Source organism: Hypanus sabinus, chromosome 7 (assembly GCF_030144855.1).
Source record: "Hypanus sabinus isolate sHypSab1 chromosome 7, sHypSab1.hap1, whole genome shotgun sequence".
In the NCBI taxonomy this organism is placed as follows: domain Eukaryota; kingdom Metazoa; phylum Chordata; class Chondrichthyes; order Myliobatiformes; family Dasyatidae; genus Hypanus; species Hypanus sabinus.
The window spans coordinates 174501493-174525592 of NC_082712.1; the positions used below are offsets into that span (position 1 = coordinate 174501493).

At 43.1% G+C, this 24100-nt stretch overlaps 2 protein-coding genes across 2 annotated transcripts in view; one reads left to right on the top strand and one right to left on the bottom strand.

Annotated features, from left to right (window-relative positions):
* The window catches only part of kiaa1549la (KIAA1549-like a), a 250266-nt gene extending 248404 nt beyond the window's left edge, over window positions 1-1862 (top strand). Inside the window, exon 22 of the mRNA XM_059976387.1 lies at window positions 1214-1862. Within this exon, the coding sequence (XP_059832370.1) occupies window positions 1214-1477 (264 nt within the window). The 3' untranslated portion in view covers window positions 1478-1862. The remainder of the gene's footprint in view (window positions 1-1213) is intronic.
* Window positions 1863-19988: 18126 nt separating this feature from the next.
* LOC132397570 (uncharacterized protein C11orf91 homolog) lies at window positions 19989-23862 on the bottom strand. Its single transcript, XM_059976388.1, has 2 exons — window positions 23553-23862; window positions 19989-20089 (listed from the first exon to the last, which is right to left on the bottom strand). The coding sequence occupies exons 1-2, from the start codon at window positions 23860-23862 to the stop codon at window positions 19989-19991; spliced, it is 411 nt and encodes a 136-aa protein (XP_059832371.1).
* Between the last annotated feature and the right edge of the window lie 238 nt (window positions 23863-24100).

A 24100-nucleotide genomic window follows, 5' to 3' on the forward strand; every position in this document is an offset into this window, starting at 1 on the left:
AACTTAATAAGCTTAAATAGAAAGCAACAGGAGACCATATTAGAAAAAGTAAGTTGCTCGAGAAAAACACAAGGAAATCTAAGACAATTACCAATTCCCGTTGAACAACAATTAATCACTTCAGGTACTCTAAAGACCTCAGTGCGAAATGCTCTCCAGCACTCTGCACAGGCCCAAAGAGATCATTACATCTCATTTATTTTTGTAACTAATAGTAATTTTTATATACAATTGCACACAAAACAATAAACTTCATGACATACATCGATAATAAATCTGTTTCTAATTCGGATTCTGCCATCAGATTTCTGAATGGTCCATGAACTCATAAACAGTAACTCATTATTCCTCTTTCACATTATCTATCTGTCTGTCTGTTTATCTTTCTGTCTGTCTATCTGCCTGTCTGTCTTTCTATCTATCTATCTGTCTGTCTGGCTGGCTGTCTGTCTATCTTTCTGTCTGTCTGTCTCTCTGTCTGTCTGCCCGTCTGTTTGTCTGTCTGTCTGTCTGTCTAACTATCTACCTATTTATTATCTGTCTACCTATCTATCGGTCTATCTTTCTCTCTATCTGTCTATCTATGAACGTATCCAGCTATATGTAAACTGTGGTAGTTTTTATATCTTGCTCTGTACTGCAGCCACAAAACAACTTTCACGAGGTACGTCAGTGATAACAAATCTGATTCTGAGTTGATCTGTCACGGTGTGCACGGACAGATAACTGAACCCAGATGTAGAGGAACAACAGACTCCTATGTTGAGACAGCAACAAGTTTATTCATCAGAACTCCAATTAAACTTCGGTGGCTTGTAAGATGAATCATTCTGAAAGTAAATGTGTCGGCACACATACTGCAATAAGTGCTAATTGGGAGTCCTCTTTAAATAACCACATTGGGTGAAAACCCGTGCCAGTCACAATTAACTTGACAAGATTATACAGGAAACACAAGAGCTTAACAACCCGAGTTAAGACAGCAATTAGTAAATACGGGTGCTTGACAAACTTTGCAGCCCAACGCTCAACGGCTTGCTGCAGAAGCTGCAGGGGTCACGACACTGCCATTAGATTAGTCCGTTGACCCACGAAACGCTGTTTATTTATTTTGCATGTTATGGTAATTTTTATATTTTTGCACTATACTGCTGCTGCCACGGGTGTGTTGTGCGCTGATAAACCTGATTCTGATTCTGAATTCACTCTTCAGGTGACCCTGCCGGGTTACGTGGAAGCCTTCCCTCACGCTCGGTATCCACATTGCTCCCCGCCTCGACAGTACAGCCAGACGCAGCCCGCCCACCTGCCTCGGCACGGCCCCTCCACCGCCGTCTCGCAGCAGAGCCTGGCTGACACGGACCCACCCGAGGCTCCCTACAACAACATCTCCACTACCGCCTTGGTGAAGGCCATTAGAGAGGAGGTGGCCAAACTGGCCAAAAAGCAGACGTGCATGTTTGAATTCCAGGTGTAATGATGCTCTCCGGGGTAATGTCCCACCAAGAGAACCGCTAGACTCTCTTCCTCCTGCAGCCACTGGGAGCAGCCCACAGACCTCCGACTGGCTCGCCTTGGCTAAAATAACTCTGCTCTGGATTTGGGCCATTGTTTTAACGGAGAGAGTAGACAATTGATCGGGTATTGGTTGCTCTGGTTCATCGGGAGAACCTCCTCCAACTGACGTTGTGTTTCATCTGGAAAACCATAAGACACTGGAGCAGAAACAGGCCATTTGGCCCATCGAGTCTGCTCTGCCATTTTATCATGGCTGATTTATTATCCCTCTCAACCCCATTCTCCTGCCTTCTCCCCAGTAACCTTTGATAACCTTACTAATCAAGGACCAATCAACCTCCGCTCTAAATATACCCAATGACCTGGCAATGAATTCCACAGATTTAACACCCACAGGCTAAAGAAGTTCCTCCTGATATCTGTTTTATTTTAAGGGGACGTCCGTGCGTTCTGAGGCTGTGCCCTCTGCTCCTGGACTCTCCCATGATGCTGTCATTTGGTATGAAGTTTACCCTGAGCCCACTGTGTTACTAGAACCCGTATTAACAGTGAATGCCCAGGAGGTGGTCTTTGCTGTAAAGAGGTGCAAAACTTTGAAATGTCAAGACGCCTGACCAGGTGAAGGCCATCACTCCGCCTGACCTCTGAACACGCCCGTCAGGGGGCGGGGAGATCAGGTTTCTGCAGACTCCAAGTCTTGGTTATCTGATGTTCCCAGCCAGTCTGCTCTCCAGCTAAACCAACTTTCCAGAAACTCTGATTGCGGGTGACAGCAAGCTGTGCCCCGATGCCATGGCCTAGCGAGACGATCCTCTCTGGTAACGGAAGTCACGCGTCTGTCTGAGGCCACGGCCTAGCGAGACGATCCTCTCTGGTAACGGAAGTCACGCGTCTGTCTGAGGCCACGGCCTAGCGAGACGATCCTCTCTGGTAACGGAAGTCACGCGTCTGTCTGAGGCCACGGCCTAGCGAGACGATCCTTTCTGGTAATGGAAGTCACGAGTCTGTCTGAGGCCATGGCCTAGCGAGACGATCCTCTCTGGTAACGGAAGTCACGCGTCTGTCTGAGGCCACGGCCTAGCGAGACGATCCTCTCTGGTAACGGAAGTCACGCGTCCATCTGAGGCTACGGCCTAGCGAGACGATCCTCTCTGGTAACGGAAGTCACGCGTCTGTCTGAGGCCTCAGTCAAGTTTGAGATGGAGATGAGAGATTAACTTTATACATCAAAGAATCGAAGCATACAGTGAAACGAGGATGTGCTGGGGGCAGTTCTGGTCCCACAACTCATTAACCCTAACTTGTACTTCTTGGGAATGTGAGAGGAAACTGAAGTGCCCAGAGGAAACCCACAAGATTGTGGGGAGGACAAACAAATTACTTACAGACAGCAGCAAGAGTTGAACCTGGGTCATTGGCGCTTGCTGCGGTAATGTTACACTACGGGGCTACGCTAAGGGTCTACCTGAGACGGTGGCTTGTGTGATGATGGATCTCGTTCCTTTGTAATGTGGCAGGAGGGGGCCCTGCAGCTAATGGACAACTGTTTCCAACGATCGATTCAACGCTCGTCACTGTAAATCCTGTCTCCTCTCATCATCATACGAAGATTAAACCCTCCTCATCAAACGTTGGCTTAGACATAAAGTGATGCATTGATGGTGTCCTGTGCCAGTGATTAAGGGTAATGAAGGATCTCAAAGGCGAGGGGGAGAAGTTTGTACCAATGAGTGACTATTAATATTGGAAATGGGGGATGATGTAATGAATCAGCATTTGACTGACAAGGACAGGCTGGAGGAGGTGAATGGCTTTCAGCTGTTCCCCGACACTCGAGGTGGATTTACCTCACATGGTAAACATTAGTTACTTGACATATATTGGGCTGAAAGAGCTGCAACATTAACACTGAAAGATCAGATTGTTTGTCACATGTACAGTGAAACATATAGTGAGATACACCATTTGTATCAACGGCCATCACAGTCTGAGGATGGTCTGGGGGCAGCTTGAGAGTGTCGCCATGCTTCTGGTGCCAGCATAACATGCCCACATTTTACTGACCCTAACTTGCACATCTTTGGAATGTGGGAGGAAACCAGAGCACCTGGAGGAAATCCACATGGTCAGTGGCAGAACATACAATGAACCGGGGTCACTGGCACTGTAAAGTATTGCGATAACCTCTACACTACTGTATCACAGAGATACTTTGTACAGAAGGTGTCTTGTCATGTAAGACTTGTTAAGCCACCGTTCTTCGATGCCGGTGTGGACCAATGGTTGTTCTCTCTGATGGTCTGAAGAGTGTAATTGTTCTGGGTTTTACAGTTGTATTCCTGCAGTCAGTACGATTGGTTGCAGTTCAGTTGTTTTCACCAGTACAGCCTGATTGTATCATGCAGCGAATTCGGCTTTTAATTAATCATTTCACTGAGATTTCACTTGGGTGAAAGAAGAGTGGCCCCATCGCAGTGTTAATCTCCACCGTTTCATATTCTGCTGACAAAGTGGTGTAGCAGAGAGTGCAGATACACTCAGTGGCCACTTAATATTAAATCGCTCCTATATCTAATAAAGTGGCCACCAACTGTACGTCCATGGTCTTCTGCTGTAGCAGACCCACATTAAGGTTTGACGTGTAGTCAGAGATGCCTTCCTGCACACCACTGTTGTAACGTGTGGTTATTTGAGTTACTGTCACCTTCCTGTCAGCTTGAACCAGTCAGGCCATTCTCCTCTGACCTCTCTCATTAACAAGGTGTTTTCACCCACAGAACTGCCTCTCACTGCATGTTTTTTTTCTTTCTTGCACTATTCTCTGTAAACTCTTGTGCATGAAAATCCCAGGGGATCGGCAGTTTCTGAGATACTCAAACCTCCCCATCTGGCACCAACAATCATTCCACTGTCAAAGTCACTTAGATCACGTTTCTTTCCATTCCGATGTTCAGTCCGAACAACAACTGAACCCCTTGGCCATGTCTGCATGCTTTTATGCATTGAGTTGCTGCCACATGTTTGGCTGATTAGAGATTTGCATTAACGAGCAGGTGTACAGGTGTAAAATGGCTACTGAGTGTAATTACCCACAGTGGCGTCAATGTGAAGGATGGTGTTAATTTATGAAGAAGATGGCATGTATGGTAGTCTGTGCTTCCCAGTAGATGGAGACATGGTCTGAAATCTTTAGCTTGGACGAATATTCAGAGATGCATGTTGGGGATAGACATGGAGAAGTAGGAACTGGAGTTTGGTCACGGGACCACACAGGATTTACCGAATCGTGGAAACCTATGGTACATGTGGAGCATTTGGTCTGTTGTGCCCCTGTTACCCAGAAGGATTGGTGTTGGTTTATTATTGTCATGTGTACCGAGATACAGTGAAAAGCTTGTCTTGCTTATGTCCATACAGATCAGGTCATTACACGGTACACTGAGGTAGAACAAGATAAAACAATAACAGAACGCAGAATAAAGTGTAACAGCTACAGAGAGAGTGAAGTCCATAGAACATCGTACATTACAGCACCTTTGGCCCACAATATTGAGCTGACCTTCTAAGATCAGCCTAAACTCCGTCCTAAATAGCCTTCCATTTTTCTATCAGCTATGTGTCTATTTAAAAGTTTCTGAAATCTCCCTGCTCTCTATCTGTCTACCATCACCCCTGACATAGCATTCCACACACCCACTGCTCCCTTTGTAAAAGATTTACCTCTGACATCCTCCCTATACTGTACTTTCCTCCAATCACCTTAAAATTGTGCCTTCTTGTATTACCATTTCCACCCTGGGAAAATATCTCTGGCTTGTCCACTCCATTTACAGCAAAAGTCTTAGGCACATGTATATCTCTCGGGTGCCGAAGAATTTTTGTATAGTATGTCTTTCCTATTATCACATAGCACTTACTACTACTGAGATAATTCAAAGCTGAAGGCTCATATTTCTGTTTTCCAACCACCATCCTATTTTAACCAATATGCAGTACTGTGCAAAAATCTTAGGCACATATATATACCGTAGCTAGGGTGCCCAAGACTTTTGCACAGTACTGTACATCTCTTATCATCTTGTACACCTCCATCAAGTCAATAACTAATAATTGTGGATGGGGCAGAGTTTACTAATTTGCAGCCAGGAAGTTTGGCGTTCAGCTGTCTCTTCCCCCTCCAGGTTCCCTTGGTAGGTTGTGTATTCACCAGTCTTGCGTTTAAAGCCAGCACCTGCTTCCACTGCCTGTCAGGGCTGGGAATGGTGGTGAACCAGCCAGGTGTAGAGACAGCTGTAGTTCAGCTCAACCCATCCCATGTCTAGCAATAAATGGCAGGAACCCAGTAAACACCCAACAAGTCCTGGGCAGACCACAGAGCAGAGTTGTGCTGGACTAATTAGTAATCACATGTCCATCTAACTAAAGTAATGCACACAAAAAGTACTGGAGGAACTCAGCAGGTCAGGAGTGGAACCTAAAGAGAGCAGTATCTATGGAGAGGAATAATGAGATGGTGTTTCAGACTGACACCCTTCATCAAGACTGGAAAGGAAGGGGGGAGATGCCAGAACAGGAAGGTGGAGGAGGGAAGAGGAGGGCAAGCTAGCAGGTAATAGGTAAAGCCAGGTGGGTGGGGGAGTAGTTGAACTAAAAGCTGGGTGGTGATTGGTGGAATCTTTTCTGGTGGTGATTCGTGGAATCTCTTCTGGTGGTGATTGGTGGAATCTCTTCTGGTGGTGATTGGTGGAATCTTTTCTGGTGGTGATTGGTGGAATCTCTTCTGGTGGTGATTGGTGGAATCTCTTCTGGTGGTGATTGGTGGAATCTTTTCTGGGGGTGATTGGTGGAATCTTTTCTGGGGGTGATTGGTGGAATCTTTTCTGTCTACACATTGTTCATATTCTTCCAATTCCTACATGTTCATGTGCCTGTCTAAGAGCCTCTAAAATGCACCTTTACCTCTTCCATCTATTATCTCCCACCTTTTTACTTCATTCCCCCTCTTCCCCCATCACCACCCCTGGCAACACATTCCAGGAATCCACCACTGTCTCTATAAAAAACGTGCCCAGCACATCTCCTTTGAACTTCACCCCTCTTACCTTTAATACATGCTCTCTGATAGTAGACATTTTGAACTTGGGATGAAGGTACTGGCTGCCTACTCCATCTGTGCCTCTTAGAAACTTCTGTCAGATCTCCCCTCAGTTTTTGTTGCCCCAGAGAAAAGAACCCAAATTTGTCCAGCCTCTCCTTATAACACGCACCCTCTAATCCAGATAACCCTCTGCACCCCCTCCGAACCTCAACATTCTGTTATAATGGGGTGACCAGAATCATATGCAAAAATCCAGATGCAGACTAGAGTTTTATAAAACTGCAACATAACTCCCTGACTGCTGAACACAATTTTTCAGCCAATAAAAGTGCCTTCTTCACCACAGTATCAACCTATACAAACAGAGTGTAACCAACCAAGACAAATCATATGTCCTGGTTCATTATGACTCGGTGGTCTGTCCCATGGGTGTTTGGTTTTGACGTGACTGTAAGTGTGAGCAAGGGCAACCACTTTTGACTCTAACAGGACATATAACTTCCCACTGTTTTCTCCACATCAACCTCCTGGTCCATCCGTCTGCAACCCTTGAAGTTGTCTGCTTTCTCCATCCGAAATGGGTTGGGTGGGGATTCATTTGAAGGTGCGTCAGGAAGCAGATCCACTCTGGTAGATAGAATATCCCTCAGACTCCTCCCACCACCAGGTTCTTCACCCGAGGGAGCTTGAAGCTCTATAAGTTGCAAATGGCTGAAAATACCAGCAACACCATCTATTGCTGCTGTTTCTGACATTTTCTGTTTTTATTCTGGAGAAAGATTTCAAGAAACAAAACCTAATGGAAAGTCGTCCTTCAAGTTTTGGTATTACACAGAACAGTGTATTACTCCCTGCTCCCTGCTCTTCCCTCTCCCCTTATCTCTTTTTCCATTCCTCATTCTGGTTACTCTCACTCCTTCTCTTCGCCTGCCTATCACCTCCTCCTGGTTTCTACCCCTCCTTCCCTCTCTCCCATGGTACACTCTAACTCTCCTATCAGATGCTAGCTTCTTCAGCTCTTTCCCTTTTCTTCTTGTCACCTCATAGCTTCTTACTTCATCTCCTCCCATCCACCTTCCCACCCTTCCCCCAGCTTATACTCGTTCCCCTCCTCTCTCCTCCTCATTCTGCCTTCTTCACCTTCCTGATGACTTAGGCAGAGGTTTTCTCTGCCTAAGACGTTTCCTCATTCCCCCCGCCAGTCAGGCAGAAGATATAAAAGCTTGTGAATACGTACCACCAGGTTGAAGGGTCTCAGCCCAAAACATTGACTGTTTATTCATTTCCGTAGAGGCTGCCTGACTTGTTGAGTTTCTCCGGCATTTTGTGTGCATTGCTCAAGATTTCCCGCATCTGCAAAATCCCTTGTGTTTATAATGGATTATTCACGTCTCAGACAGGGTGTAAGGTAAGAGGAGAAGGTTTAAAGGAGATTTGCAGAGCAAGTTTCTTACGCAGAGAGCAGTAGGAACATGCTGCAATTTCAATTGTGATGTTTAAGAAGTTTTTAGTCAGACACATGAGCAGACAGGGAATGGAGAATATGGACCATGTACAGACAGATGGGATAAATTGAAAATGGCTTTATAATCAGTATGGACATTGTGAGCTGAACATTGTTCCAGTAAAATGTCCTTGAAGTATATCATGTTGACATAACTTCCTGCTGAAAAACTTCTAAAAGAATCAATTCCAAAGGATGATTAATTCAGATAATTTGTTCAGGGAACTGGCCTGATCAGTGGTCCAATTACCCCCTCACATTCCAAATAGGTCATTCTGCAGCTGGCTGAGGATCCTAGGTGATTAGGCTCCCTTAGGTATTTGTTGTGGGAGTGAAGACCCCCATGGTTTGTGTCCAGCACAGAGCTTTTCCTGTTCAGTAATTCAGTATTTCAGATGGAGGGGAATGATTGTGGAAAAGTATTGATTTACCAGCACTCATGGTGGCAGAATTGCTATTCTGTCTGACTCCATCAAGGGCGTGTGACCAGTCTCCTGATTCAAGAGTTATGGAGTTTCTTGGCCTCTGGAATTTTACCTCAAGCTCCAACTTCACAGAGAGTCATATGGAATGGAAACAGGTCCACCTCAACTCAGTTGTCAATCTGAGCTTGTCCCATTTGGTCCATAAATCTTTCTTGGCCACGCACATGCCCAAATATCTCCTAAAACATTGTAATTGGACCCACCTCAACAACTTCCTCTGGCATCTCATTCCACATCTCCACCATTCTGCTCTGGGTAAAAAGTTGCCCTGTAGATTGCTTGTAAATCTTTCCCCTCTCACGTTAAACCTACATCCCTTGGTTTAAGATTCCCCACCCTGGGGAAAAGACTGTGACCACGGAAAAGTACCTCAGAAGGAAGCAGCAAGTGAAGGACAAATGGTCTTACAAAATTATAGTTTGGTAGGACCGAACAAAACTTCCATCAGAAAATCACTTAGCTTTGAATGAATTCATTCAGATGCTTTACTTTATGTTTTAAAGGTACTTGGAGTACTGTGTACAGTTTAGGTCACCCTGTTATAGGAAAGGTGGTTGAACTGGAACAAGTTTACAAGGGTGTCTCCAGGACTAGAGGGCCTAAGTTGTAGGTGGAGCTTGGTGAGGCTCGGTCTTCATTCACAGATTTGAAACACACTTATTATCAAAGTGTATGCAGTATTCAACCCCGAGATTTGCCATTCCGTAGACAGCCACGAAATAGCAAAACGTCAGACACCCAATGTGTGAAAAAAAGAGTAAATTGCGCAAACTGCAAAAAACACAGAATTATAAGCATCAAATTTATTTCTTGGACTGTAGGAGAATGAAGGGTAACCTGAGAGAAATGTTTAAAGTTATGAGAGTCTTAGATAAGGTGTTGGTAACAGTCTTTTCCCCAGGGTAGGGACAACCAAAATATGGGGGCATTGGTTTAAGGTGAGAAGGGGAAGATTTAGAAGAAACTGGAGGGGCAACTTTTTCACACAGAGTGAGCTGAGTATATGCAATGAGCTGCCAGAGGAAGTAGTTGAGGAAGGTACAGTAGTATCATTGGATAGGTACATGGAGGGATATGGGCCAACGGCAGGAAATTGGGACTAGCTGGGAGGGCACTGTGTGTATGGACTGGTTCGACTGAAGCGCCTATAATCTGTGCTGTATTGCTTTAGGACTCTAAAGACTAAAGAATGCCAGAAGTGTTCAGTAGGCCCACCAGCATCTGTGGAGAGCCAACAATTCAGGTCATTGCTGTACTCTTGCGTCTGAGGAAAGATGAAAGGTTAACCCTGTTTCCCTCTCTGCAGATGCCGCCTGACCCGTTGTGTATCCCCAATATTTTAATTTGAGATTTCCAGCAAAAAAGAATAATTCTATTTTTTTTAATGGTCTGCTCTGTCACTAAGATTTGTAAATGAGGGACTATCTCACAAAACCAATCGGGAGTCTGTCATATTGAAAACAGTACTTTCCAGCTCCTTGTGGAGACAGATATCTGTGATTTATTAATGTGCTGTTTCTGAAGGTGGACAGCCCAGCCTAAGTTGCATCTTTAAGAACACTTTCCAGAGCCATTTCTTGTTGTGGCTGAAATCACTCAACTTATTTTAAAATTTCTCCTGTGTATATTTAAAACCCCAGTTGACTCTTTTAAATGCCAGTTCAAAACCTATTTATTTAACCTTGCTTTTAACTAACATAATTTTGTCTTTTATTTTCATGTTTGCACTTTATCCCATTGTAATGCACTTTGAACTACATTGTGTCTATAAACCTTGCTCTGTAAATAAGTTATTATTATTGTTATTATTAAATTTGATTCCTGGATACTGGCGTCAGTCTCAAAGTGGGAAGATGCTCATAATCAACAAATGCCTGGGATTTTGTAATCTGTTTATGACTCTGCAAGTTAAAGGCTTTCTGGGAATCAGGACTTAGCACCCAGAGAGAAGCTGTATAACACCGATGCTTTTTACTCAACTATGGACCTGTTTTAAACTCCACAATCATTCTGTGCTGTAGTTTGTCAGTTTTTCGCATTCTCCAAGTGAACCGTTAATAATGAAAATATAATTCTGTTGTTTCAAAACAAGAACCAAATAAATAATATTGTCTAAAGATTGAACTTTGCAAGTGTGTGTGTGTGTGTGTGTGTGTATCTGTGTCTGTGTGTATCTGTGTCTGTGTGTGCGCGCGCATGTGCTTGCATGTAGCTGTTTTTAGTTCTCCATTTACTTTCTGATCTCTAGGGTTTTCCGGAAGTCAGGGATGACGAGCAGTTTTAATTCCAAGATTTCAGTTTATTTTAGAGTACAAACAAACATACAAATACTAAGCAAACTAAATAAAGAGCTGAGTAACAATGGTAAGAGGCGTATACTGTAGATGTGAAGACAAAGCCTAGATGGCACTTCTGAAAATTCCCTCACTTTTATAGATAAGACATTCCTTAGACAGGAATAAACTAGTCAGTAAGCTACATAATTAAACAAATACAGTGGCTATACTTCAATAGGAGTTTGAAGAGATTTGGTATGTCAACAAATACACTCAAAAACTTCTCTATAGATGTACTGTGGAGAGCATTCTGACAGGCTGCAATCACTATCTGGCATGGAGGGGGCTACTGCACAGGACCGAAAGAAGCTGCAGAGGATTGTAAATCTAGTTAGCTCCATCTTGGGTACTAGCCCACGAAGTACCCAGGACACCTTCAAGGAGCGGTGTCTCTGAAAGGCAGCGTCCATTATTAAGGACCTCCAGCACCCAGCGCATGCCCTTTTCTCACTGTTACCATCAGGTAGGAGGTACAGAAGCCTGAAGGCACACACTCAGCGATTCAGGAACAGCTTCTTCCCCTCTGCCGTCCGATTCCTAAGTGGGCATTGAATCCTTGGACTCTACTTCACTTTTAAAAATATACACTATTTCTGTTTTTTACATATTTTTAAATCAATATGCATATTCTGTAATTGATTAATTAATGAATTAATTTCTATATTATGTATTGCATTGACCTGCTGCTGCTAGGTTAATAAACTTCACGTCACATACCAGTGACAATAAACCTGATTCTGATTCTGATTCTGAAATACATCATGTGGGTAATGTGCTATTATGTAGCCAATGAAAAATGAGAAAGTTGATAAACTATTAGTTTAGCTGCTATACCGCTTTCTGCCAGTGAGTGGGGATGAACCACCACGTACTATGAGAAATACATGAGTTTGTTAAAATCTTATGAAACATATTATTAAGAACAGTGGATTCCAATAGTGTACATGTGTGTTTGCATTTACATGCCATACAGTACATGTGCTTGTACATGTGATGTGCATGTGTGTGTGTACACACATGCATCTGTGTAAATATAGGTAAGTCTCCATGTATGTGTGCAGTACGCATGTGTATGCACACTTGTGTGGGTGTATGTGTGTGCATATATGTGCATGTACTTTGTGTGAGCCCGTAACTGGGTTAGTCACAGATTGCAGCTGACACTCCCGGTACGGTGTCCCTGACCTGTTCCATTCCCATTTCCATCCACTTGGCTTCAAGAAGAGTTATGGGTAGAGAATTCCAACGATTCACACCTTTTTTATTTTGGTGTCTTCCCCCTTCCTTTCAATCCCGAAGAAGAGTTGTGAAATTTGGTAACTTTGCAGTCGCAGCTCACTGCAGTACATAATGACAAGGAAAAAACAGTGAATTGCAGTAAATATGTGTGTGTACATACATTAAGCAGTTAAATAAGTAGGGGAAAATAGAAATTTTAAAAAAGTGGTGAGGTAGTGTTCAATGTTCATTAGGAAATTGGATGGATTCAATACAGCCAGGCAACAAGTAGATACATGGCTCCCACAAGCGGAAAGCTAGGACACAGATGTAAAGGGAAAGGGTTGGACAACAGATGTGAAGTGATAGGTAGAATCAGGGTAGGGTCTGTGATAGGCAGATGGAGGAAACTAAAGATTAAAGATTAGCTTTACTTCTGACGTACGTCGAAACATACAGTGAAATATATTGTTTGCAAAAGCAGCTGACGCTGTCTGAAGATATGATGGGGGTAGCTCACAGGTGGTGCCACGCTTCTGGAGCCAACAAAGCAGGACTACAACTTACTTATCCTAATCCGTACATCTTTGGAATGTGTGAGGAAACCGGACAGGGGGAGAACATGCAAACTCCCAGCAGAGAGCGGTATGAATTGAATCCTGAAAGCGTCAGGTGAATCAGAATTAGAAATGGATTTATTATCACTGATAAATATTGTGAAATCAGTTGTTTTGTGGCAGAAGTCGAGTTGAGTTCCTTATCACACCTGGTTCGGCATCATTCTTGCTGTTTCTTTAGCGTTTGTCTGTTTTTTACGAGGCCGAGTTGCTAGCTTGACACTCAACCCAGCCCGAGTGGAAAGCATGCTTGGAGCCAGCTGGATTCAAACCCCACTCGCCTACAAGTCTGGTACAGATGCCACTATACCACTGGCCAGCTGGCAGCAATTGAGTGCAAAACATAAATAATTACTAAAAGTGACAATTATAACAAAGAAATTGTCTGAGAGAGGAATAGCAAAGTAGTGTTCATGCGTTCATGAACCAGTCAGAAATCTGATGTCGGAGGGGAAGAAGTTGTTCCTATATCATTGAACGTGGGTCTTCAGGCTCCTGTACCTCCACCCTGAGGGTAGTAAAGGGAAGTGGTCAGGTCTCAGATGTGAATGGTGTGGTCCTTAATGATAGAGAGAGAGTGGAGATAGGGACTGAGGCTGGGAGGTGATAGGTGGACGTGACAAAGGGCTGCAGATGGTGGAACCCGGTGGTAGAGGAAGGTGGAATGTGGAACCAATAAGGACAGTGGTGTAATAGATGAGAACAGTGGAGGGGAAAGAGTAGGATGGGGTTTGTGGACTATCAACAGAGAGTGAGGGTGGAGGAGAGTAAAGGAACAGGGCAATGGGGTATCTGAGGTGGGTTTTGGAGGAACTGGGTAGGTCAGGAGAAGAGAGAATAGGGACAGCAGAGGCAACATAAAGTTATGGGGCCGCCACAGTAGGAGGCTGCAACTGCAGTGCGACATGTTTATATAGGCACCTTCCATCTTCAGTGGCAACACTGAAACTTGGGAGGGAAAAATGGAGGAAAAGTGCAATAAAAAGAAATAATGTTTCTGCAGGGTAGAATAGAGCATGGGCTCTAAAAATGTATAAAATGAAACAAAAAAAATCTCTCTGCTGTAAAATCCTTTGAAAACCTCTGGGGGAGCCTGTGTTCTATGCTCTCTGTGTACACTATATGAGACTTCAGTAATAACACAGAAACATAGAAAACCTACAACACAATACAGGCCCTTCAGCCCATAATGCTGTGCCAATCATGTACCTACTTTAGAAATTTCCTAGGGTTACCCATAGCCATCTATTTTTCTGAGGTCCATGTACCTATCTCGGAGTCTCTTAAAAAACCCTGTCGTACCTGCCTCCACCACCATTGCCAGCAGCCCATTCCATGCACTCACCACTCTCTGCGTAAAAATCTTACCCCGACATCTCCTCTGTACCCACTTCCAAGCACCTTAAAACTATGCCCTCTCGATCTAGCCATTTCAGCCCCGGGGAAAAGCCTCAAAGCCTCTTATCATTTTATACACCTTTGTCAGGTCACCTCTCATCCACAGTTGCTCAAAGGAGAAAAGGCCGAGTTCACTCAACCTATTCTCATAAGGCATGCTCCCCAATCCAGGTACCATCCTTGCAAATCTCCTCTGCACCCTTTCTATGGCTTCCACATCCTTCTTGTAGTGAGGTGACCAGAACTGAGCACAGTACTCCAAATGTGCTCTGACCAGGGTCTTATATAGCTGTAACATTACCTCTCGGCTTCTAAACTCAATTCCGTGGTTGATGAAGGCCAATACACTGTATGCCTTCTTAACCAGGGAATCAAACTGCGTAGCAGCTTTGAGTGTCCTATGAACTCGGACCCCAAGCTCTCTCTGATGCTTCACACTGCCAAGAGTCTTACATTAATGCTATATTATACCTTCATATTTGACTTATCAAAATGAAGGACTTCACACTTATCTGGTTTGACCTCCATCTGCCACTTCTTAGCCCAGTTTTGCATCCCATCAATGTCCCTCTGTAACTTCTGACAACCCTTCACACTATCCACAACATCACCAACCTTAGTGTCATAAGCAAATTTACTAACCCATCCTCATCCAGGTCATCTGTAAAAATCACGAAGAGTAAGGGTCCCAGAACAGATCCCTGAGGCACACCACAGGTCACCGGCCTCCATGCAGAATATGTCTTGTCTACAACTACACTTTGCCTTCTGTGGGCAATCCAGTTCTGGATCCACAAAGCACCTTGGATCCCATGCCTCCTTACTTTCTCATTAAGCCTTGCATGGGGTACTTATCAAATGCCTTGCTGAAATCCATATACACTACATCTACTACCCTACCTTCATCAATGTGTTTAGTCACATCCTCAAAAAATTCAATCAGACTTGTAAGGCACGACCTGCCTTTCACAAAGCCATGCTTACTATTCCTAATCATAATCATATTATGCCTCCCCAAATGCTCATAAATCCTACCCCTCAGGATCTTCTCCATCAACTTACCAGCCACTGAAGTACGACCCTCTGGTCTATAATTTCCAGGGATATCTCTATTCCCTTTCTTGAATAAGAGAATAACATCCGCAATCCTCCAATCCTCCAGAACCTCTCCCGTCCCCATTGATGATTCAAAGATCATCATCAGAGGCTCAGCAATCTCCTTCCTTGCTTCCCACAGTAGCCTGGGGTACATCTCATCCGGTCCTGGTGACTTATCTAACTTGATGCTTTCCAACAACATCAGCAGATTCTCTTTCTTAATGTCTCTATGCTCAAGCTTTTCAGTCTGCTGTAAGTCATCCCTAAAATTGCAAGGTCCTTTTCTGTATTGAATACTGAAGCAAAGTACTTAGTAAGTACCTCTGCTATTTCCTCCAGTTCCATACACATTTTTCCAGTGTCACACTTGATTGGTCCTATTCTCTCACATCTTATCTTCTGGCTCTTTACATACTTATAGTATGCCTTGGGGTTTTCCATAATCCTTCTCATGGCCCCTTCTGTCTCTTCTAATTTCATTCTTAAACTCCTTCCTGCTAGTGTTACAATTTTCTAGATTTTTAACATTACCTAGTTTTTGAACCTTTTGTGAGCTTTTCTTTTCTTCTTAACTAGATTTTCTACAACTGTTGTGTTACAAACCCTGTGGTATCTTGTGACTGTCACATGACCGTGATGTAATTGAGTCTCGGTTGGGCATGATGTAATGGCTTTGTGATGATGGAGTGATGTAATTTTCCCGCCAGTGAAAGGTCATGTGATGGCCTGTTTCAACAGGTATAAAAGGAGAACACATTGCTGTGACGCAGGTCAGTTTGTGGCTTAATTCATCAGTGACTCCATTCTGCTGCATTTTTTTTTAAAGTGGAATTTTAATTTCTACTGCAAGAATTGTTGTGCCAGCAATTCTGGAAATCACTGCCAGTTAAAGTCCAGTCAGAGAGTAAAGAATTATTAAAGTTCGGGAAGCTGAAGGATCGATTCAATTTGGTGTTAGCGGTAATACAAGATCGAGACGTTATGGAATCTTCATTCAGAAGGTACCAATCTGCACCCACGATAGTCCCTGCTGTAAGAGCAGAAATGACTGGGGCAGTGAGCTATTCACCAAACGGAAAAGGTCAGTCCATTTAAGCCGTTTTTATTTCCTTCATCGTAAGTCCTTTGGGCAAGACATATTTTGACTGGGATAAGCAGTAACATCACGTCATAAGAGAATTTATTACTTCAAGAAAAGTCTCTCCTAATTGACTGTGTAAATCATTTGGACTTTTGCATTTACTTCTTTTAAGAACTGTGTTCGCATTTCTTGTTTTAAGAACTGTTCAAGCTGCCATATAGCAGCCAACTTCCAGTTAAGTTAGTTGTTTGTTTACTTTTGGGTTTTTTTGAGCAGTGTTTAATAAAGGTTTTATTTGTTTATTTAAAAACCTGTCTCAATTCCATATTCATTGTTGCTGTACTGTAACAGTTGTACATCACGGTTTCTGCCCCTCTCCCATTGGAACATACCTATGCAGAACGCCACGCAAATAACCCCTGAACATTTGCCACATTTCTGCCGTACATTTCCCTGAGAACATCTACTCCCAATTTATGCTTCCAAGTTCCTGCCTGATAGCTTCAGATTTCCACTTATTCCAATTACATGTTTTCCTGACTTGTCTGCTCTTATCCCCCTCGAATGCTGTAGTAAATGAGATAGAATAGTGTTTACTATCTCCAAAATGCTCTCCCACTGAGAGACCTGACTAGTTCATTTCCAAAAAATATTAACACTAGAAATATCCTATTCTGAAGCAATCATCTACTTCATTTGGCACGTTATTATGTTTTGCATTCAGATATATTTTTCTACATACCATGTTGTAACGTGTGGTTATTTGAGTTACTGTTGCTTTCCTGTCGGCTTAAACCAGTCTGGCATTCTCCTCTGACCTAACCTCATGAACAAGGCGTTTTCACTCACAGAATTGCCGCCTACTGGATGTTATTTGTTTTTCATACCATTCTCTGTAAACTCTAGAGACTGTTGTACGTGAACATCCCAGGCAGGGGTTCCTAACATGGGTTTCAGGGACCCCTTGGTTAATGGTATGGGTCTTGGCATAAAAAAGGTTGGGAACTCCTGACCTCAGGAGATCAGCAATTTCTGAGATACTCAAATCACCCCATCTGGCACCAACAATCATTCCATGGTCAAAGTGACTTAGATCACTTTTGCTCCCCATTCTGATGTTTGGCCTGAACAACAACTGAACCTCTTGTCTGTGTCTGCATGGTTTTATGCACTCAGTTGCTTTACTGTCACATAATTGGATGGTTAGATATTTGCATTAATGAGCAGGTGCACAGGTGTACCTAATAAAGTGGCCACTGAGTGTATATATCCTGTCAGAGTCACCTTATGTACAGACACTCCTGTGCCTAGTGTCACTTTATATACATATGATCAGTCTGTGTATATGAGCTAATCTTATGTATTTATACTTATTGTGATTTTTATTGTGTTCTTCATGTTTATCGTTTTTTTTTGTGCTGCATTGGATCCAGAGTAACAACCAGTTTGATCTCCTTTACACTTGTGATCTGAAGAATGACAATAAACAATCTTGAATCTTGAATTTTTATTTAATATTCTGTCATGAACTTATCCATGGGCATTGAGAAATAAACCACTCATATTTCCAAGCATTGACATTTTACACTATTTGTATGTTGAATATTCCAATGATATACAGTTTCAATAGCTCCATGAATTTGCTTACACAGATCTCTTTTTCAGTGTTTTCTCTATGTTAACAATTCTCACCCATTAAATGCAACACAGATCAAATTGTCTTTCTTTCTCACATACTCTATGATGAAATGCTTTTTGCCTTGTTATCAAGAGAAATATGCAGACATAATTCTAATTGAAGCCTCAGAATTTTTACCTGTATCAATCTTGGGCCACAGCAATTATTCACAAGGATCTGATATATTAACTTTTATTACTTTGTGTGGCAGCCAATCTTTAAAAATAAGTTGATTATTACTGGAAAACAGCTTGAATGATATCACATATGTGTGGGAAAATTGGCTATCAGAATGATTTTTTATTTATTTGTAATTCACAGGACTCAGTTGTCTTCAGTCATGCCAGCATTAATGGCTCCTGAGCTGGTTAATAGTCTATCTTATCAGTCGGTTAGTTAGTTAGATCAATCAGGAAAGAACTGTAGATGTTCTTCCTTAAACAACATAAAGAAGCCAGGTTGGTTGGTTAACACATCTGCACCAGTGTTTTCTGATTTTAGGCTTTTCAATTCATAGATTAATTTAATTAATTGAAGTTAAAATGCCTAGCTCCTGTAAAGGGACTGGAATTCACATTTCCAGATGTTAGCCCATTAATGTAATCACAAGTAACTGTTTTGCTATAATCTGAGGAAGGATGAAAGGAGCCAAGTCCAACTAGCCTCCAGTATTCACACATGTTTAACACCAGAAAACCCCTCTCCTCCCATGAACAAAAATTTATTGCATTGCACTCCGAACACTCCAATTAAAATGGCCCAGTGCATTCCGTGACCAGATGCGATTAAGACCTTTCATCCCCATCTGTATCACTTCTGGCAGTGGAAAAGATGGCTGAAATGCCCAAAAATCATACCTGAATGCCAGGGATGTGGGGATATCATAATGAATAAGTAGACCTTTCAACACAGACTCCAGCTGAGCATCACAGAAAGCCATTAGTTGAAACCAATGTACTTGGTTCAGTCAGTGTTAAGTATTCACAGGCATCCAAAGGCAATGATCTCTGGGGGAGAATCCTTTCAAAGGAAATAGGACTGGCTTTCAATTGCATAAGGTGAAAATATGAGGAAATGATTTAAACTTTTATTACACAGAACAAAGTTTGTCTCATTGAAATAATGGAAACTTAAACCTATAATTTCTCCAAGTATTTCCCCATTCCCTTGATGTCCAGCAAGAGTCTCATGCAGAGATCAGGAAATGGAAAATGGAAGAGAGAAGAGCTTCCACAGAATGGAATTGAGTAATAGATTAATTAATTGTGCAGGATAACTATCCCCATGGCCTCCTTCCTTCCTACCACCTGCCATATAGATCCCACTGAAGTGTCTCGTTACAGCAAAGGGTTTTACCACAGATCATGTGTGTTCAGACCATCTTGCATCTAGACACCCTGGTTTCAGGCTGCTAACTTACACTGTTATCATAGAATTTCCCAAATTTTCAGAAATTAAATAGTAATCCTTAAGAAAACAACATGGTTAAGAGGAAAAGAAAGAAGATTTTTCTTTAACGCTCTTCTTTGACTCAATTTCTTTAAATATTTAATAAAATGGAATTAATGAAGGTGGGGCAAGATGTCATGAACTAAACCTTCACAAAAGTTGATCATTCTTGGTCTGTGAAAGAAATCAGATACTGGTGGATCAAGCTAGCCGATAATTTGGTCTGAACACACGTGATCTGTGGTAAAACCCTTTGCTGTAACATTCTGTCTGAGAGCCGCTGGGGAATATGCACTGTGTGTTCGAGACGGGCCCCATACGAGATTCAAAGAATACAGTAAAATAACATCTAACTCAATTCAGCTCAAGTTGAGTAATTATACTGAAATATCTTATTTAGTGAATTGATGATTTATAGTTACAAATATGGAAAAAATAATCCTAGCAGTAATGAAGTCTGATTTAATGTTTTATATATTAGCCCCTAGAGATCTCTTCGATGGGAAGGCTACCATTTTTTTGCCTTGTCCTTTAAGATCTGAAGGTTCTTTTCCTTGGCTGTCTTGATATCTTGCATCTTCTCATCTTTCAGCATCTTTAGGAACTTATCTGTCACAGGTCATAAGAGTTGAAGTCAGAACAATGATGAGCAACGTAAGACATTGAAACAGAATTAGGCCATTCAGCCCATCAAGTCTACTCTGCCATTCCATCATGGCTGATTTATTATCCCTCTCATCCACATTCTCCTGCCTTTTCACTGTAACCTTTGACACTCTGATTCATCAAGAATGTATCAACCTCTGCTTTAAGTATACCCAATGACTTGGCCTCTTCGGCTGTCTGTAACAGTGAATTCCACAGATTCACCATCCTCTGGCTAAAGAAATTCCTCTTCACCTCTGTTCTAGAGGGATATCCGTCTATTCTGAAGCGTTGCCCTTTGGTCCTTGACTCGCCCAATATAGGAGACATCCACTCCATGTCTACTCTACCTATACGTATCAACGTTTGATAGGTTTCACTAAGATCTCCCTCATACTTCTAAACTCCAGCGAGTACAGGCCCAGAGCCACCAAACTCTCCTCATACGTTAACCATATAACAATTACAGCACAGAAACAAGCCATCTTGGCCCTTCTAGTCCATGCCAAACACTCACTCTCACCTAGTCCCACCTACCTGCACCCAGCCCATAACCCTCCATTCCTTTCCTATCCATATACCTATCCAATTTTTTTTTTAGATGACAAAATCGAACCTGCCTCTACCACTTCTACTGGAAGCTCATTTCACATAGCTACCACTCTCTGAGTAAAGAAGTTCCCCCTCGTGTTACCCCTAACCTTTTTCCTCTTAACTCTCAACTCATGTCCTCTTGTTTGAATCTCCCCTACTCTCAATGGGAAAAGCCTATCCACTTCAACTCCATCTATCCCCCTCATAATTTTAAATACCTCTATCAAGTCACCCCTCAACCTTCGATACTCCAAAGAATAAAGACCTAATTTGTTCAACCTTTCTCTGTAACTTAGGTGCTGAAACCCAGGTTTTCTGTTGTATATTTGCACAGCTTGTTGTCTCTGGCACTCTGATTGTTTGTCCTGCTTGTTGGTGTGGTCTTTCATGGATTCTATTATGGTTCTTGGATTTGCTGAGTATGCCTAGAAGAAAATGAATCTCAGGGTAGTATATGGTGACATCCATGCACTTGGATAATAAATTTACTTTGATATTGGAACTTTGGGCTTTGAAATATAGAAGACTGTAACAGAACATAGAACATTACAGCACAGTACAAGCTCTTCAAGAGTCAAAGCACATTTATTGTCAAAGAATGTATAAATTAAAGCATTTCAGGATGTATATTGTATACATTTCTCTGACATTAAAATGGACCTTTTGAACCTTTGAAATTATACACCTTGAAATTTGTCTGCTTACAAGCAGCTTCAAAGCATGGAACCCGACGAAGCCAATAAAAAATGGATCAAGTACAACTGCACAGAGAGAGGGAGGAGTGGAAAGCGCACATCGAGCAAACAATAGAAGAAGGCCAACAGCATTCCAAATCAGACCGAGTCCCTGATCGGCTCCCGAAGCAGCTGGAGTAGCCCAATCTTTGGACCCTAGTTCATCACACTAGTGGGGCAGAAACTCACAGAAGCTGGATCAGTTCACAGCCTTGGTGCGGCTGAGAAAAGAATACATATTTGTGGAAGAAAGAGCAAAATCAGCCTTTGTACCTGCCTCAGGCTTCCAAGCTATCTGAGCCGACATTTAAATTGTCAAATCCCCAAGTAGTGCCCTGTATTAGGAACTGGATTCCTGCACCCCGATACGCCCGGGCCATACCGCTTGAAGTCGTTGATCTCACCAAATTAGCTTGGCACTTGGAGTGATCCAACCTCACACCCGGGAGAGGTGGACGGGCACCAAAACTCTTCCGCATTGACTCCTCTCCATATCGCCCACTCCATCTCCAAAATGCATGAAGAAGGTGGAGCTTAGGAGAACAACAGCGCCTAACAGCGACTCCTTTGCTTGCATCTTCAGAAACAGGTCTACTTCTCCATCTTTCATTTCTCTATTTGTCCCTTTCAGGGTTCCTGTGAAGACCCTTATCAGGAGTTACACGCTGACTACGGTTCTTTGCGGGAATGGGACCCGCTCTCGGGGCTTCACAACCGGCCGTTGTTCGGCACGCCAAGGGCTCGGCCTAAGAGCTCCGCTCGCTTTCGGAGGACTGAGTTTTCACGGCTCTGGAGATGGGGGGGGGGGGGGAGCGGGGGAGATCGCAGGTCGGCGTTCAAACAGAAGACCGGTATGCCGTGAGAGATGGAAGATCCAAGGAGGGCTGTGTATCCAGACTCTAGCTTGGAAAAAGTGACGCAATCATAAACCAGCTTGTTATGTCTACCCTCTCATTGTGAAATGGAAACACCTCTTTCTCCCTTATTAGGGAGAGAGAGAGAGAGAGAGCGTGTGTTATGTTGAATACCAGGTGAACAAGTATTCTATGGAGTACTACAAGTATGTGTTTCTACTGTTGCTTTGCTCACGCTTGAGTGCTTGGTGGCGGGTGCCGATATTGTTTTGCCGGTGGGGGGAGGGGGGGATTGTTGCTTGCTGTCACTTACACGCAATATTTAACTCTTGTTCATTCTTTGGGTTTTTGTGGATGGTTGCGAAGAAAAAGCATCTCAGGATGTACATTATACATTTCTCTGACATTAAATGTACCTTTGAAACCTTTGAAAGCGATACGAAGCCCATCTGTGACTCTGGCTCGAAAACGTTGCGCCTTGCAATGCCCCAGCCTACTCATGCCCCAAACCACCCTTGCCTCTGCCTGCGGTGATAGTTCACTGCAATTTTCTTCAGAAAAGAAGCTGTTTTTAATTGAACCTCTTGCCTTATTATTTACTAGTACGCTGTTGCACCTCTTTGGTAGTGCCATCTTAAACTACCATGTTGTGCTGACCTACTCTAAGGTCAACCTAACCCTCCCTTTTCACTTGGCCATAATTTTTTCTATCATCCATGTGCCTAACTAGGAGTTTCTTAAATGCCCCTAATGTATCCGCCTCTACCAGCACCTCAGCAGCTCATTCTATGCACCTACCACTCCGTGAAAAACGTATATCTGACATCCTGCAATACTTTCTTTCAAACACCCTAAAATTAAACTCCTCATATTCGCCATTTTCATTCCGGTAAAAAAAGTTTCTAGCCATCTGCTCAATCTATGCCTCTTCTAATCTTGTACACTCTATCAAGTCTCTCACCATCCTTTGCTCCAAAGAGCAAAGCCTGCCCTTATAAGACATGCTCTCTAATCCGGGAAGTATCTTGGTAAATCTCCGCTGCACCCTCTCTAAAGCTTTCACATCCTTCCTGTAATGAGCTAAACAGAACTGAACATGATATTCCAAGTGTGGCCCAACCAGGGCTTTTAGAGCTGCGACATTAATTGCCTTGTGGCTCTTGAACTCAAATAAATCTGCAATATTAGCTTGCAGCTCTTGAGTTTGATAAAGACCAGTAAGTGAAGGTTAACGCTAGAACTCACATCGCCGCAAATCAAAGCCATCTCCTGTCAGTGTAAGGAGCTCCATCTCCTTTAGCCTGATGTCTAGCTCACATATCTCATCTAGCTCACTCCAGGTGGAATCCCCTCCCGCTGGGGGTGAGAAGAACTTGAGGGGCTCATAGGGGTTCTCGGCCAGCCCCTGAGGCCATAGTGGAGTTCTGGCAGCCTTGTTCTCCGCGACCTCCTCGGCTGGGAACAAGTTCTCCCAGATGTTGAAATTGCTGAGCGGGGAGAAGACGCTGTTGGTGTCATAAAGTGAGGGGAAGTACTTGGGAGCTTTCTTGCTCATCCTTTCTGGATGGTGTGGAGCTGATCTGCTTAGATCTCTGATGTCCCTTTTGCTGCTCTCTCCAAGGGTGTCATTATCTCTTTCCATCATTGCATTCCATGTGAGGTTATCTTTAAATTGAAAAGATGCACATGGAAACTCTGGAACTCAGTGATGGATCGCGGACTCAGCATTCCAAGAAACAATCACACCCTCCTCCTACAGCTTCTGGGCTCTGATTGGCTGGAGGCTTTTGCTA